The sequence below is a fragment of the Bombina bombina genome, chromosome 2, assembly GCF_027579735.1.
Source record: "Bombina bombina isolate aBomBom1 chromosome 2, aBomBom1.pri, whole genome shotgun sequence".
Classification (NCBI taxonomy): Eukaryota; Metazoa; Chordata; class Amphibia; order Anura; family Bombinatoridae; genus Bombina; species Bombina bombina.
The window spans coordinates 1,095,124,141-1,095,142,739 of NC_069500.1; the positions used below are offsets into that span (position 1 = coordinate 1,095,124,141).

At 35.7% G+C, this 18,599-nt stretch overlaps 1 protein-coding gene across 2 annotated transcripts in view; it reads right to left on the reverse strand.

Moving 5' to 3' along the window:
* Nucleotides 1–18,599, reverse strand: part of LRBA (LPS responsive beige-like anchor protein) — a 1,331,662-nt gene that overhangs the window by 1,269,808 nt on the left and 43,255 nt on the right. For both annotated transcript variants that reach the window (XM_053703733.1, XM_053703731.1), the window contains exons 9-10: nucleotides 12,036–12,144; nucleotides 7,375–7,456 (exon numbers count right to left, since the gene is read on the reverse strand). In XM_053703733.1, the coding sequence (XP_053559708.1) occupies nucleotides 7,375–7,456; nucleotides 12,036–12,144 (191 nt within the window). The remainder of the gene's footprint in view (nucleotides 1–7,374; nucleotides 7,457–12,035; nucleotides 12,145–18,599) is intronic.

Genomic DNA, 18,599 nt, shown 5'->3' on the forward strand with positions numbered 1-18,599 from the left:
CACGGGAAAGAAAAAAAATCTCTTTGCAGGAGGCCTTAACTGGAAGCCAATTCTGTACCCTTCTGAAACAATGTTCTGAAACCAGAGAATGTGAACGGAATTGATCCAAATTTCTTTGAAAAGAACGTATACTGCCCCATACCAGCTGAGCTGGAATGAGGGCCGCACCTTCATGGGGACTTAGGAGCTGGCTTTGGGTTTCTATAAGGCTTGGATATATTCCAAAGTGAAGAAGGTTTCCAAACTGATACCGCTCCTGAGGATGAAGGATCAGGCTTTTGTTCCTTGTTGTGATGAAAGGAACGAAAACAATTATTAGACCTAAATTTACCTCAGATTTTTTATCCTGTGGTAAAAAAGTTCCCTTCCTTCCAGTAACAGTTGAGATAAAAGAATCCAACTGAGAACCGAATAATTTATTACCCTGGAAAGAAAGGGATAGCAAAGTTGACTTAGAAGACATATCAGCATTCCAGGTTTTAAGCCATAAAGCTCTTCTAGCTAAAATAGTTAGAGACATATACCTGACATCAATTCTAATGATATCAAAGATGGCATCACAAATAAAATAATTAGCATGTTATAGAATAATAATGCTATGAGAATTATGATCTGTTACTTGTTGCGCTAAAGCTTCTAACTAAAAAGTTGAAGCTGCAGCAACATCCGCTAAAAATATAGCAGGAGTAGAGACAGCCCCATTAACCATAGGGATTTTGTCCCAAACTCTAATCTGTCAGATGGCACAGGATATAATTGCTTAAAACGTTTTAAAAAGGAGTAAATGAATTACCCAAATTATTCCATTCCCTGGAAATTACTTCAGAAATAGCATCAGGGACAGGAAACACTTCTGGAATAACTACAGGAGATTTAAAAACCTTATTTAAACGTTTAGATTTAGTATCAAGAGGACCAGAATCCTCTATTTCTAATGCAATTAATACTTCTTTAAAAAAGAACGAATAAATTCCATCTTGAACAAATACAAAGATTTATCAGCATCAACCTCTGAGACAGAAACCTCTGAACCAGAAGAACCATTATCAGTATCAGAATGATGTTCATTTAAAAATTCATCTGAAAAAAGAGAAGTTTTAAAAGACTTTTATGTATACTAGAAGGAGAAATAACAGACATAGCCTTCTTAATGGATTTAGAAACAAAATCTCTTATGTTATCAGGAACACTCTGAGTATTAGATGTTGACGGAACAGCAACAGGTAATGTAACAGTACTAAAGGAAATATTATCTGCATTAACAAGTTTGTCATAACATTTAATACAAACAACAGCTGAAGGAACAGATACCAAAAGTGATACACTTAGCTTTGGTAGCTCCAGCACCGGGCAGCGATTTTCCTGAAGTATCTTCTGACTCAGTTGCAACGTGGAACATCTTGCGATATGTAATAGAAAAAACAACATATAAAGCAAAATTGATCAAATTCCTTAAATGACAGTTTCAGGAATGGGAAAAAAATGCCAGTGAACAAGCTTCTAGCAACCAGAAGCAATAAATAATGAGACTTAAATAATGCGGAGACAAAAGTGACGCCCATATTTTTTTTTATTATTATTTTTTTTAGCGCCAAATAAGACGCCCACATTATATGGCGCCTAAATGCTTTTGGCGCCAAAAATGACGCCACATCCGGAACGCCGACACTTTTGACGCAAAAGAACGTCAAAAATGACGCAACTTCCGGCGACACGTATGACGCCGGAAACATAAAAAATGTTTGCGCCAAAAAAGTCCGCGCCAAGAATGACGCAATAAAATTAAGCATTTTCAGCCCCCGCGAGCCTAACAGCCCACAGGGAAAAAGTCAAATTTTTTAAGGTAAGAAAAAATGATTGATTCAAATGCATTATCCCAAATATGAAACTGACTGTCTGAAAATAAGGAATGTTGAACATCCTGAGTCAAGGCAAATAAATGTTTGAATACATATATTTAGAACTTTATAAAAAAGTGCCCAACCATAGCTTAGAGTGTCACAGAAAATAAGACTTAATTACCCCAGGACACTCATCTACATGTTTGTAAATAGCCAAACCAGTACTGAAACGAAAATCAGCAGAGGTAATGGTATATATAAGAGTATATCGTCGATCTGAAAAGGGAGGTAAGAGATGAATCTCTACGACCGATAACAGAGAACCTATGAAATAGACCCCGTAGAAGGAGATCATTGCATTCATATAGGCAATACTCTCCTCACATCCCTCTGACATTCACTGCACGCTGAGAGGAAAACCGGGCTCCAACCTGCTGCGGAGCGCATATCAACGTAGAATCTAGCACAAACTTACTTCACCACCTCCATAGGAGGCAAAGTTTGTAAAACTGATTTGTGGGTGTGGTGAGGGGAGTATTTATAGGCATTTTAAGGTTTGGGAAACTTTGCCCCTCCTGGTAGGAATGTATATCCCATACGTCACCATCTCATGGACTCTTGCTAATTACATGAAAGAAACACATTTTTGAAAACACAGAAAATGGAAACTGATCTAGTACAATGGACTGTAATACAATTTGGGAGAGACATTAGAATCAAGAGATTAAACTAATAAGCTAAACTAATGGCTGTGGGCTTTTGGCCTTTACATGGTCCCAAGAAAAGCATAAACAATTGCTAGTTGCTTGTAAGCATAAACTTAATGTTTTCACTAAATTATGGAGGAGTCTTTCTTTAGGATTTTGTGAACTAGGACAAAGAAAAAGAACTACAATTTCCTGATTTATCTCAGAAGAGACCACCCTTGGGAGAAAAAAAAATAAAAAAAGTAAAAATGTGCACTCCCCGCCCAGCCCCCGTCTTATCTAGATGAAAAACAAGATAAGGAGACTTGCAAGAAAGAAATACAGAAAACTCTTCCGACAGCAGAAATTGGAAAAGAAACAAGTTCTCCCAAGACAGGAGAATGTCCAAACTGGGTATAGACTCAAAAGGAGAAGCCTGCAAAATGTTTAGAACCAAATAAGGGTTCCAAAGAGGAGATATTGGATTAATCAGTAGTCTTATCTTGACTAAAACCTGAAAAAAGCTCTAAAATGATAGAGAGCTTATCAATTTCTTCAAAATAACACAGAAATACTGAAATCTGGCCTATTCATGGGCTAGCAGATGATAGATTTTTCTTGTAACAAGTTTTCAAAACTTAAATAAAGGTTACAATTAAAGCATCAGAAAAAAAATCTTTGTTTTAAAAGTAGGTGTTCAATCTCCAAGCCTTCAAATTTGAGAGACTGGAGAACTAGAAGATAGAAGAGAACACGGGAGGACAACTGGACATTTGAACCAAATTCGCAAACCAAGTTCTGCATGGCCAAGTTATAGCAATCAGAATTACTAATGAGAGCTCTTAATCTGAGTTATAACTCTTTCACAGTAGTACAGTTGGAGGAGACTTAATGACCAAGGAACTGCTAGAGCATCTATAAACTCTGAATGTGGGTCCCTGGATCTTGCAAAATATCAGGGAAGTGTGATAATTAAATGAGAAGCCATCAGGTCTCTCTCCAGTAGATCACAGAGATCTACAGTCTAATTAAAAACTGCCAGATGTAGAAAATAAAACACCCAGGATGAAAGGATTGGCGACTGACAAAATCTTTTTCCAAATAAACATAGCAATATCTGTACAATTTCTGCATTTTACATCCCAGATCTCTGTTCAATATAAATCAATATTTCATTGTTAAAGATCTGCTAGTTTCCCCTTAAAGATTGATATAGAACACTGCTGTGACACCATCAGATTGAAAATGCAAATAAATCTATTCTTTTAGAAGAGGCCAGCTAATACAAACTCATGAAGATAGCACAGAGTTCTAAAAACTATATGGATAACCTCAAAAAGAAACAAACGGCTCAATAAATTGTTACTTGTTCTATAATGATTTACCACCTGGGAGCAGCTTATTTTTTGCCTAATAATGCTTTTTACAGAGAGGAACTTTACTGAAGAATATCAGTCAGACCCTGTCTAACAAGGTCAGTCCAGCCCCGAATGACAGGGCAATCCCTCTCTGAACAAGGAACATGGCAAACCCAGGTTTGTTTCCGCTTTCATTGGGCCTCGTCAATTAGGTGCAGCCATATTCCTCTAAGAACACGGCTGCTCCCAGGTGGTAAAACAATCATGAAACTAGGTACTGAGCTGTTTTTGTTCTTGAGAGAAGAGTTTCTCTTTCTGTATGTATTTTTAAAATTACCCTAGGGAAGTCTCCCTAATGATGATAGGGGAAACCAGATGTGGACTCCTTGCCCAATGTGGCAAGAGGAACATGGCTGCACCTCACTGACGAGGCCTAAAAAAGGCCCAAACAATTGTCGGGGGTTACAATGTTTGGTTAAGAACACCTAAAAAAAGTTTAATAATAAAAAACTAAATTAGTGTGTAAACTCATTAAAAAAGCACCCTATAGTCCAATATAGTCTCAATACCAGACATCTAGACAACGTGAACAATAAGACTAGTGTTAAGTGGTTAAAGTCTAATATGAAATGTTCTCTGGCTATGATGCAACATGACAAAATGTAGCTGCTAACAGCCTGTGGGCTATGCAAGTGTCAATGTTGATCAGTCTTACCTGACAAGCACCCGCTCCACTGTGCTTACCAGCCGTAGAAATGACTGCTTTCAGTAGATAGCCCACCCGGTGCTAAGCACATTACAGCAGAGAATTTAAGTGAGAAGTATATCGACAAACCAACAGGAGTAGGCTAAGGGACATCATATCCCTGTGACAGGCTTGTGACTAACTCCTTCACAAGGAGAAATTGTGTCACTGCCCCATATTCAAATCTGCGCTCTGTCTCTTAGAAACAGCTCTCAGAGGGTGGAAATGGGCCTCAAATAAGGAGGACCACTTTCAATGAAGAATCTGGGGCATCTCAATTCTTCCCAACCTCCTGCGAGGCAAAGATTAGACTGGAATACCTAGACAATCTAGATAAGACTGATATTAAAAAACAAAGTTCAACAATTATTAAAGGGACAGTCTACACCAGAATTGTTACTGCTTTGAAAGATAGATAATCCCTTTATTACCCAGTCCCTAGTTTTGTATAACCAACACGGTTATATTAATAAATTTTTTACCTCTGTAATTACCTTGTATCTAAGCCTCTGCAAACTGCCCCCTTATTTCAGTTCTTTTGACAGACTTGCATTGTAACCAATCAGTGCTGGGGGGTCCTGGGTAACTCCACATGCGTGAGCACAGTGTTATCTATATGACACACATGATCTAACACCCTCTAGTGGTGAAAAACTGTCAAAATCTATTCAGAAAAGAGGCAGCCTTCAAGGCCTAAGAAATTAGCATATGAACCTCCTAGGTTTAGCTTTCAACTAGGAACACCAAACAAACAAAGCAAAATTGGTGATAAGCGTAAATTGGAAAATTGTTTAAAATTTCATGCCCTGTCTGAATCATTAAACTTTATTTTAGACTAGACTGTTCCTTTAAAGCTTACGACATCTCCTCTGCTTTTCATCCTACCCAAAATAAATCTTGAAATGCATTAGCTCATTGCTGCAACTACAATCCACGTGACAAGCTACCATAAACCTTATGTCTCTGCACCCTCCACCTGTTGACCTGTAAGCTCTTTGGAGCAGTTCCCTACACCTCCTGTACTAGATTTGTTTAGTCTGTTATGTAATTGTATCTTATCATAAATCTTTGTTATTGTATACCTCTATTCCTGTACCAAGTGCTATGGAATTTTGCAGCACTATACAAATAAATAGCAATAATAATAGTAATATTCAATAGATATTTAAAGCTGGAGAAAATATGCATTTTTTAATATTCAAAATGTTTGAATGCAAAATACAAAAATATTTGCACCAAAACATTTTGCTACTTTTAAATTGGAATGGATACCTGTGTTTAGGAGAGGAGCTAACCACTTTCAGTGTTGCCATGGAAAGATGAACACAACTGACAGAAATTATTAAAATCACTGTTTTTTTAATTAGTTACACAAGTGTTTGTGCATTAATTATAGCTTCTTATAACTAAACTATTTCACTTTCTATTAAATAATTTTAAATCAAATGGTATTTCAATCTACTTACAAACCTATCTATAAGTGAACTTTTTAGACAGATTATTAGATGCCCAAAAAAATAAAAAAAATATAACATTTACGCAAAGCGACTGGTAAAAACATAATTTATGCTTACCAGATAAATTCCTTTACTTCCGGACACCTGTCCACCAGGAGGAGGCAAAGACACCCCAGCCAAAGGCTTAAATATCCCTCCCACTTCCTAATTTCCCTAGTCAATTCTGCTGAGGGAACAAGGAAAAGTAGGAGAAACATTATGGTATAAATGGTGCCAGAAGAATAAAAATAAACAGGGGACCGCCCATAGAACAGAAAAAAAAACTGACGGGGGTCATGGACTCTCCCTATCCGGGTAGAGTCCACGGCTTCATTACTTACTGTTGGGAAAACTATACCCAAGCTCCAGAGGACTCTGAATGAATAACGGGAGGGAACAAAAAGGAAGAGGCGGACCCTATTCTGAGGGCAGAACAACCTGCAAAAGTTTCCTCCCGAAAGCTGCTTCAGCCGAAGCAAAAACATCAAAATTTTGAAAAAGTATGTAAGGAGGACCAAGTAGCCCCCTTACAAATTTGATCCATAGAGGCCTCGTTCTTAAAGGCCCAAGGGGAAGTCACTGCTCTAGTGGAATGAGCCGTTATCCTCTCAGGAGGACGATGTCCCGCTGTCTCGTAAGCTAAGCGAATGACACTCCTTAACCAAAAAGATAGGGAAGTCGAAGTAGCCTGCTGCCCCTTACGCTTCCCCGAATAGACAACAAACAAAGAGGAAGATTGTCTAAATTCCTTAGTAGCCTGAAGATGGGCAGTGAAACTCGTTAACACTGATAGCGTAGGAGCTGTTAGCGGTAGTCTGAATGGTTTCACAGAAAAACGTTCCCTGCATCTCCATACTCTCACTGAGAGGTTGACATGACTACTCCAAACTCCAGTCCTATCTCGAAGGGCAGATACCCTTTTTCAGGACTCTCCAAATTTTCTGATAGTTCTCGGACACCTCCTAACGTGACGAAAGGCAAAGAATGACTGGGGTAATAAGTATGTGGGAGTGATATTTAAGCCTTTGGCTGGGGTCTCTTTGCCTCCTCCTAGCGGCCAGGTGTTGTATTTCCCAACAGTAAGGAATGAAGCCGTGGACTCTCCTTATCTTAGGAAGGAAAGAATTGTTGCAAAATATTTGCAATTGTAGGAGTCAGCAGAGACCATAATTAAACTGGCACTATATTCTGTGGTGCCTTCACAACCTAGCAAACGTAAAAAAGTGAAGTCAGATTCTTCATGCTTACATGGATTTTGTATCTTGACTGATGAATCTGGATCAGGGTGTTGCTTGTGAATTACATGGGTGCAAATCTGCTCTATGAGAATCTGAATAAATATAAAAAAAATATATATGTAATACAATGAATAATAATAATAATAATAATAATAATAATAATAATAATAATAATAATAATAATAATAATAATAATAATAATAAATATATATATATATATATATATATATATATATATATACACACATACACAAAAATATACACTGCAAAAGGACAAGACCTGGTGTAGATCAGTGGAGTCCCTCAGCAAAGAAAGCCAGCACACAAGATTTGGAAAATCACCCTCTTTTAATGCCAAAGTAGCATAACCTTTCAGCTCCGACTGGAGCCTTGGTCACATGCAGCAATTCACAAAGGAAAATCAGGCATAAAATAACACTCCCAAACAATCCCTTAAATACCCCCCACCCACCAATCAGATACACAAACAAAAACCGCCAAAAACGACAGCTGTGTCCCGTAATATCCAGCATGGACCGCAAGCGTGTATGCGTAACCATGGAAACAAACGGCACACAGCTGTGTTAAATGTTTATGTGTTTGACGGTTTTTGTTTGTGTATCTGATTGATGGGTGGGGGTATTTAAAGGATTGTTTGGTAGTGTTATTTTAGGCCTGATTTTCCTTTGTGAATTGCTGCATGTGACCAAGGCTCCAGTGGGAGCTGAAACGTTATGCTACTTTGGCATTAAAAGAGGGTGATTTTCCAAATCTCGTGTGCTGGCTTTCTTTGCTGTGGGACTCCACGGATCTACACCAGGTCTTGTCCTTTTGCAGTGTATATTCTTGTATATGTTTACTGGCCGTGCCCTGAGTGGTTACAACGTTGGTGAGTGCTGATCTTTTTCTTTAATATATATATATATCAGGGACGTGCACTCATAGAAGGCAGGGGAGGCAGTGCCTACCCTGCCATATGTGGCCAAAGCTTAATTAAATTTTAATTAAAACAACAACAAAAAAGTAAAAAAAAAAATATTTTCCCCCCCATGTAATGCTATGGAGAGGCAGGTACAGGAATGCTTCTCTCCATTGCAGTACATGGGTCAAAGGAAAAGCTGTGCTGCAGCGCCACCTGTGTTCTGTCAATATATTAGCAGCAAAAATTGGGACCAATAGGAGGCACCCCTCTTGATGCCTCCTAGCAATTGAAGGATATATAGAATAATCAGGAGGATGCAGTGAGCAGAACAGATGACACCAAGCAGAAGAGTAAAGTAGTATTCTACATCTCTTGTGATTCACAAATTGTGTTCAGATACAGCTCATTAACAGGGGGGGGGGGGGGGGGGGGGGGGGACAGTGAGCATAACCCAATACTGACAGGAAGTCAAAGGGTCAATTCAAATTTAAATCCATGATTTAAAACCCAGAGTTTGAAGTTAAGTGTGCAGTGCCCACATTATTTAAATTAAAGTTTTTAACATTGAATATTGCTAAGCCTCCCTTTTTCATGGTTATTTGATTTAATTAGGTACAAACTCCATCTATGTTATGTCTGTTCAGTCAGAGGATGCAGCATCTATTTTTATTTTTAACTGTGTCTCCATTTATTTAAAGACTACTGTTAACTTGTAATTCACAAATCAATTGAAAGCTGTTGTATTGTGTTTTTAATATGTGCTGCTTTTATACAAGTTTATATTAATAAAAAGGAGATAATGAGTCATTTAAAAAATATATGTAATTATTGCAGTTAAATGTTTTTAGAAATAATGCCACTGTAAAGTAACTGGTTAAACACATAGTCAAAGGGAGACATTTAAAATTAAACTTTCATGATTGAGGTAGAGCATGCTATTTTAATCGACTTTTCTAGTTATTTATATTTTGAGAATTAGCATCAACTGTTACTGGCCCCATGTCAGCAAATCAAATTAGTTTTTGAAAGGAACATGAAAGTCATAATTACATTTCCATCATTCAGAAAGAATTTGCACAAAATAAACAAACTTTATATTTAACTTTTATTATTATGTACTTCATTCTTTTGGTATCCTTTGTTGAAGAGCATACCTAAGTGGGATGTGCACATGCGTTTCTTGAACACCATATTGCAGCAGCTGTGTTGACAGTATTGATAACTTGTCCTTTGTGTAAAACTTGTATGGTAAATTATTTCTATTTTTACAATACAGTAGTGAGTAGAGAAGAGATTGTGTATCATTCTAATTGCTTAGTAACTGGCACTGTGCCACAGAATTGTGTGAGTGTGTGTGGGTCTCAGTGAGCAGAGTATGTGTGCTTTATTCTCCAGGTAATCAATACATTTCCGATGAGCTGGTGCTTTAGTGCAGTGTTTCTCAACAATGGTCCTCAAGTACCCTCAACAGGCCAGGTTTTCATTATAGCTGAATCAGTGCACAGGTGAAGTAATCAGCTGATCAGTAACAGTAACCTGATTATGTCACCTGTGCACTGGTTCAGCTATTATTTTAACCTGCCTTGTTGGGGGTATTTGCGGCCCTCTGTACATGTGTTTCTCCGGCGTATCATATCTAGTGCCTCACCAGCCTCTGACCTCACTGCAGGTCACTGATTTTATATATATATATATATATATATATATATATATATATATTTAGCAGAATTATTTTATTTTATTAAATTAGCAAGTATCCCTGCTTGCTTTTTTAATAAAAGTATTCTGTATGCATTGTTACCAATCCACCAGAGAACTCTGGGTAAGATATGCAAATTCAATATACAGTATCTCATGCTTCAAATAGAGCAGTGTTATAAAGAGTAATCGGAGCCATTAAAATTAAGTAGTTCTAAAATATATAATTAATACCATACTAACAAAACTAATTAGGCTACATGAAATAAAATCTGCAGAAGTGTTTTCTTTGCATTTTTAAGCCCACCTGTATAATCTACATTGTTTTTTATGGCTAGTAATATTAAAAAGGTAGAGGGGTGCCAAAATAATGTACTTTATTTTGTCCAGCCAAATTCACAGCAATTAACTATAGTTAAAGGAACATAATACTCAAATGCTAAAAAAGGGAAGATATTTTACCTAAAAATGTCTTCAGCTCACCAGAATAAGTGCTCTGTGAACAGTTATACTTAAAGGGACAGTATACTGAAAAAATAGTTTTTCCCTTAATGTGTTTGCAATTGCTTTCATTACCAACGGCAGAGTAGAAAAAAAAATGAAAATTAGCTTTTTAAGTTTTTTGTGTATATTAAAGCTCTGATTTTGTGTTTTGAAGCCACAACCTAATAAAATGGGTTGAGCTTGTAGGTATAATCAGATCTCATTACTGTATCACATTGTGTACATATACATGTTTCTTTATCTTATATCGGTCTATAAAACAATCACCAGTACTTGGAGAGAACAATGGAAAATCAACATTTTATTACCTTATCTCTGCTATATCCCACTGGGAGTGTAATTTCTTCTGCTGGCTGTGTTTACAAAGCTTATCTATAGCTTGGACCTGCGGCCACAAACTTTCAGAATAAGTGGGGATACCACATGCTAAATCAACTATTTCAAATGCCAATATAAGTGTAAAGGAGCTACTTGTAAACAATTTAATACACTCCAGCAGGTAAAGTGGATCATTGGGAACAAATTAAAGGGGAGAACATTTTTGAGTAAACTGTCCCTTTAAGCTGCTAGTTAGGAAAAAGTGGACAATTGCTTTGCTGTAATCTCATGAGATAAACTGAATAGGAAAATAACATGACTGTGCCTGCACATGCCAGATGCACACTCCCTTTGCTAATCCTGGGACAAGCATTCTTTACAGAGGGGTGTGAATACTTAGGACATTTTGAGGCAAATATCTTCCATTTTTACATAGAGATGGTCAAGTGATATTCTCTAGTCAGCTTTTCACAGCTATGCTACATCAATTCAAATGGGTATCACGTCCCTTTACCTTATCTGTTAAAATGTATTTATTTACCTGGGTTTGGGTAGCACGAGTGTGGATATTAATATTATTACTGGTGTATTCAACTCTGGAAATATATCAATGTGCTACATGCAAAGATTACATTTTAACTCATTGATAAAAATATTCTGATTAAAGGAACACTGAACCCAATTTTTTTCTTTTGCGATTCAAATAGAGCATGATATTTTAAGCCACTTTGTAATTTACTGCTATTATAAAATTGTCTTCATTCTCTTGGTATCTTTATTTGAAATGCAAGAATGTAAGTTTAGCTGATGGACCATTTTTGGTGAACAACCTGGGTTGTTCTTGCTGAATGGTGGATAAATTAATCCACCAATAAAAAAAGTGCTGTCCAGAGTTCTGAACCCAAAAAAAAAACTTAGATTACTTCTTTTTCAAATAAAGATAGCAAGAGAACAAAGAAAAATTGATAATAGGAGTAAATTAGAAAGTTGCTTAAAATTGCATGTTCCTTCTGAATCATGAAAAAACATTTGGGTTCAGTGTCCCTTTAATGGAAAATATAATTCTGCATAGCAGTAAAAATAAAAAAATAAAAAGTACTCTTTGAATTGAATTGTAGCCCATTTGTTAGAGGGTGTAATTCGATAATGCCAGATTAATTTTATAGTTACCCAAAAAATCTATGAAGAATAGAAAAGGAGGGAAATTTGAAGTATAGCTATTTTCCTACCTCAAACAGTACATTATATGTTGTCATTGAGATCAAGTTTGGTTGTAGCATCAGTCTTTCTGACAGAAGGGAAAATAACCCATGAGAATTCATGATTTCTAGCTTCCTCCTGTTTGAAAAAGAAAAGGAAAATTACAACGTGTAATACACATAAAATGATAAACACTAATTTTTCTGTATAATGTAAAAATCATTAAAGTGCACATATACTGGAAGGAGAAGGAGCTAAAGAAGCCACCTGAATAATGAACCGATGATGCAGACACCAAGTCAGAGACTGACTTGTACTGGGACCAAGAAAAATCATTTGAGATAGATAAGTATGATCCCTGCACCACTGACGAAGCATATAAAGCTGAAGGGGTCTCGTGAAATTGAACCAAACTATTCAAAATAAAGTTATTTTCAAATCTGAGATATAGAAATATACAGTATATCGCTTTGTTCAAAAAACAAACAATATATGTAAGAACTATATATATATAGTTGGTGAGACCGCAGGATTAATTAAATATGAGGCTATTTACAACAGTTCTATTTCACTGTAAATCACAGCCCCTCTGCCAAATGGTTTTAGCTAGGTGAAGACACTTTTTCCTAATTGACATAACTTTTGAAGCTCACAGCCTTGCATGAGGTAGCAAACAGGGAATGTATGGAGACGACATTCTGGGTATAAAGCTAGATAAGCAAGTACAATTCTGACTGCATAGTGATTAGCATAGACTTGTTAATTACCCATGCCTGTATATTGAAGCAATGAAAGTTTGACCACCAAAAACACATGTTTTAAATTATATTCTAAAACCCATTGTTAAAAGACAGCATAGAAAAAAAAAAAAAAATATATATATATATATATATATATATATATATATATATACATATACACATATACACACATATACATATATATATATATATATATATATATATATATATATATATATATATATATATATATATATATACACACACACACACACACACATATATACATATATATATACATATATATATATATATATATATACACACACACATACACACACATATATATATATACACACACATATATACATATATATATATATGTACATATAATGAATATGTATACATGTACATATATTCAGACAAAATATTTTATATATATATATATATACACACCTTAGACTGTATTACATGTCTATAATGCAATTCAGAATGAAATAAATTAAATGAATAACTGCATTAGTAGATATAAAATGTTTAAATTATTCCAAAATAAATACAATTTCCCTGTATTCCAGAAAGCTAATGGAAAATGAAAGGAAGAACATTAATGGATATGAAATTGTCTATTCGTATAATATTAAATATGAATGTATGCTAAATGAAAAATATAAATAACCTAACCTTTTATTTTTCAGGCATGGTTAACAAATACACACGTAGTTGTCCCATAAAGAAGTACACTGAATGCGAAATATGCTGTGTTTGTATATAAATGTGGGGAAATTACCTGGTGACATTTTAAATGGATTTTAAGCTAATCAGTTAGCAGTATAAATTACTTTGATATAATATAATGTTAAAAACATAATGTGTTTGGTATTGGGGTAATCAGAAAAATGATATGATACTACCCCATCTATAATTAATATAGTAATTTATTAATGCAATAAATTATAGTATGTTTAATATAATCATTGTATGGGAAGATATTTGGATTGGCAGTGTGGGATAAATGTTAGAAATGATTAAATGTATAGCTGTTTGTTTTTCATGTTGCTCCCGATGGCCAAAATCCGGTATTACAGCCAAAAGATTTGACTGTTAAAAAAATACATTTCCGAAATGATCCAATAAAAAGGGACAAGCTAGCAGGGCCAATCCGATAAGACTTCCCAGGTGACCAATCCATGTGCAGATCCGTAAGGCCACCCATATTGTTTCATCAATGATTAAAACATATATAAGACAATGCAAGAAGGGAAAAAGGACATGCTGAGCTAACTTGTAACTGGTTACTGGGCGTTTGAAATACAAGTATTATAAGCAAGGCTGGCTACCTTTTCTCATTGATTGTAAAATATACTTATTTGTCTTCTGAGATGAAACAAGAAGTTTTCTGAAAATTGCATTATCGATTTTGGTCATTTTGGTAAAGAATAAAAAGGTTACTAAATATAGGTAATAGATTTAAAGGAGCATTCAGTATTTTAAAACTTGTGTTTCATAGTCCTTTAGTCCTGTATAGTGTTAAACTTGCCTTTTATATGTTAAATATTTAAAACAAACATCCATTGTTGCTGTAGGTAGCAGACTTAAAGGAATAAATTGTATTTTAAAACTAGTATTTCATAGCCTGTGCATTGTTAAACAGATCCTAAATGCTAAGTTGTTTATCTTTACAAATATAGTGTTATAACTCAGAATTGGTTTTAAATTGTAAGTAACTAAGAATTTATTTCAACTTAGATAAATTAGCAAAGGACAATTGGCTTTTGCATAGATAATATGTACTATTTTGATATTTTAAATTAGAATTGTGTTAGAATCAATTGTGACTATATAGTTAATTGTACCAATCTGAATGTTAGTAGCCAATATCTTGGAATCTCATTGTGTTAATTGAATGAAATTCAATTGTGAATAAGGTTAGTTATAAAGTTACAATTTGGGTTGCTTTGTAAAGAGTATAGCATATTTTAATAGTTTTAAACGTGTATAGTATTGATTCATATTCTTGTTCCTACAAATATATTTCAATGTGTTTATAGATATTAACTAATAAAAAGAATTCAGGAATTTATATTAATTTTATTGTCTTAGTATATGCATTTTTTTTTAATTGTGGGTTTATTTTAAAGAATAATTATTAAACATATTGAGCTATAACCCTGCCATATACTGACAGGATAAAATAAAAACAGCTATTTCCGCTGAAAAAATTAAATCCAAAAAATAATTAAGTTTTCTATTCTTAAATTTAAAAAAACTCAAATTATAGGCAAAAAAATCAAACTGCCTGAAGAACTTTTTTTACCAAAGACTGCTTCTATGGGAGCAAATACATCAAAATGGTAAAATTTAGTAAATGTATGCAAAGACCACCAAGTTGTTGCTTTGCAAATCTTATCAACTGAAGCTACATTCTTGAAGAATGAGCTGTAATTCTTTGAGGAGGAGACTGACCCGCCTCCAAATAAGCCTTGTGAATCAAAAGTTTTAACCAAGATGCCAAAGAAATGGCAGAGGCTTTCTGACCTTTCCTGGAACCAGAAAAAAAACACAAAAACAAAAAAAACTAGAAGTCTTTCTGAAATCCTTGTTGGTCTCAACATAGTATTTCAAAGCTCTTACCACATCCAAAGAATGTAGAGATCTCTCAAGAGAATCCTTAGGATTAGGACACAAAGAAGGAACAACAATTTGCCTACTAACGTTGTTAGAATTCACAACTTTAGGTAAGAATTTAAACAAAGTCTGTAAAACCGCTTTATCTAGATAGAATATCAGATAAGTTGACTCACAAGAGCCGACAACTCAGAAACTTTTCTAGCAGAAGAAATAGCCAAAAGAAATAACACTTTCCAAGAAAGTAGTTTAATATCCAAAGAATGCATAGGCTCAAATGGAGGAGCCTGCAAAATCCTTAGAACCAAATTAAGACTCCAAGGAGGAGAAAGACTTGATAACAGGTTTGATGCAAACCAAAGCCTGAACAAAAGAATGAATATCAGGAAGTTTAGCAATCTTTCAATGAAATAAAACAGAAAGAGTAGATATTTGTCCTTTCAAAGTATTTGCAGACAAACCCTTATCCAAACCATCCTGAAGAAACTGTAAAATCCGAGGAATTCTAAAAGAATACAAAGCAAAATTATGAGAAGAGCACCATGAAATATAGGTTTTTCAAACCCTATAATAAATCTTCCTTGAAACAGACTTATGAGCCTGTAACAGTGTTAATCATTGAGTCAGAGAAACCTCTATGACTAAGAACTAAACGTTTAATCTCCATAACTTCAAAATTTAGAGATTTGAGATCCTGATGGAAAAACCGTACTCAAGACAGAAGGTCTTTCCTTAAAGGAAGTGGCCAAGGCTGGCAACTGGACATCCGGACAAGATCCGCATACCAGAACCTGTGAGGCCATACTGGTGCTATCAAACACATGAGATTGTTCCATAATGATCTTGGAGATCACCCTTGGAAGAAGAACTAGAGGCGAAAAAATGTAAGCAGGTTGGTAAAACCAAGGAACTGCTATTAATGCATCCACCATCTATGCCTGAGGATCCTTGGATTGGAAAGATATCTGGGAAGTTTCTTGTTCAAACGAGAGGCCATCAAATCTATTTCTGGAAGACCCCACATTTGTACAAATCTGATGAAACATCTGGATGGAGAGACCCCTCCCCCGGATGCAAAGTCTGACGACTGAGATAATCCGCTTCCCAATTGTCTACGCATGGAATATGAATCGCAGAGATTAGACAAGAGTTAAACTCCACCCAAGAAAGTATCCAAGAAACTTCTTTCATTGCAAAAAAGCTGCGAGTCCCCCCTGATGATTGACATATGCCACTGTTGTGATATTGTCTGTCTGAAAACGAATAAAAAGTACTCTCTTTAACAGAGGCCAAGCCTGAAGATAGCACGGAGTTCTAAAATATTGATTGGTAACCTTGCCTCTTGAGGTTTCCAAACCCCTTGTGCAGTCAGAGACCACCAGACAGCTCCCCAACCTGTGAGACTTGCATCTGTTGAGATCACAGTCCAGGAAGGTCGAACAAAAGAGGCCCCTCGAACAAAACGGTGATGGGCCGACCACCATGACAGAGTTGAATGTTGGGATTTAACTATATCAGTTTTGATATCCAAGTATAATCCCTGCACCACTGATCCAGCATGCAAAGCTGCAGAGATCTCATATGAAAACGAGCAAAGGGGATCTCGCCCGATGCTGCAGTCATGAGACCTAAAACTTCCATGCACATAGCCACTGAAGGGAACGTTTGAGACTGAAGGTTTAGACAAGCTAATACCAATTTCATTTGTCTCTTGTCTGTTAAAGACAAAGTCATGGACACTGAATCTATCTGGAAACCTAAAAAGGTGACCTTCGTTTGAGGAATCAAGAAACTCTTTGGTAAACTGATCCTCCAACCATGTCTTTGAAGAAACAACACAAGTTGTTTCGTGTGAGATTCTGCTAAATGAAAAGACTGAGCTAGTACTAAGATATCGTCCAAATAAGGAAACACTGCAATACCCTGCTCTCTGATTACAGATAGAAGGGAACCGAGAACCTTCGAAAAAATTCTTGGAGCTGTTGCTAGGCCAAATGGAAGAGCAACAAACTGGTAATGCTTGTCTATAGAAGAGAATCTCAGAAACCGATAATGGTCTGGATGAATTGGAATATGAAGATAAGCATCCTGTAAGTCTATCGTGGACATAAAATGCCCTTGCTGAACAAAAGGCAGAGTAGTCCTTATAGTCACCATTTTGAAAGTTGGGACTCTAACAAAACTATTTAAAAGTTTCAGATCCAGAACTGGGCTGAAAGAATTCTCTCTTTGGGACAATGAATATATTTGAATAGAACCCCAAACCATGTTCCTTTAGTGGAACAAGAACAATCACCCCTGAAAACTATAGAAAAGTCTGAGCCTTTCTTAGGATTTGTTGGAATATGAGAAAGAATCTTCTCACAGGAGGTCGTATTTTGAAACCTATTCAATACCCTTGAGACACAATATTCGGAATCCACTGATTCTGAACGGAACCAGACCAAATTTCATGAAATAATTTCAATCTGCTCCCCACCAGATGAACTGGATTGAGGGCCGCACCTTCATGCAGTCTTGGGTGCTGGATTTGGTTTCTTATAAGGCTTGGTTTTATTCCAATTTGAAGATGGAATCCAATTTGAACCAGAGGCCTTAGGGGAAGGAGAGGACTTGTGTTCCTTATTCTGACGAAAAGAACGAAAACGATTAGGAGCCTTAAATTTACCTTTAAACTTTTTATCTTGGAGGTAAAAAACGTCTTTACCCTCAGTAATAGTAGAAATAATAGAATCCAATTGAGAACCAAATAGATTCTCACCCTGAAAAGACAAAGATAATAACCTAAATTTAGACACCATATCAGCATTCCAAGATTTAAGCCATAAAGCTCTTCTGGCTAAAATAGCTAAATACATAGATTTAACATTGATTTTAATAATGTCAAATATAGCATCACAAATGAAATGATTAGCATGTTGAAGGAGAAGAATAATGCTGGTTAAATCCTGATCTTCTACCTGACGAGCTAAACTATCCAACCAAAAAGTTGGAACAGCAGCCACATCAGCCATAGAAATGGCAGGTCTAAAAATATAACCAGAATGCAAATAAGCTTTCCTTAAATAAGATTCAATCTTTCTATCTAAGGAATCCTTAAAAGAACAGGAATAGTAGTAGGTTTGGCAAGAGTGGAAATAGCCCCATCAACCTTAGGGACTTTCTCCCAAAACTCCAAATTAGCCAAAGGTAAAGGATACAACTTTTAAACCTAGACGAGAGATT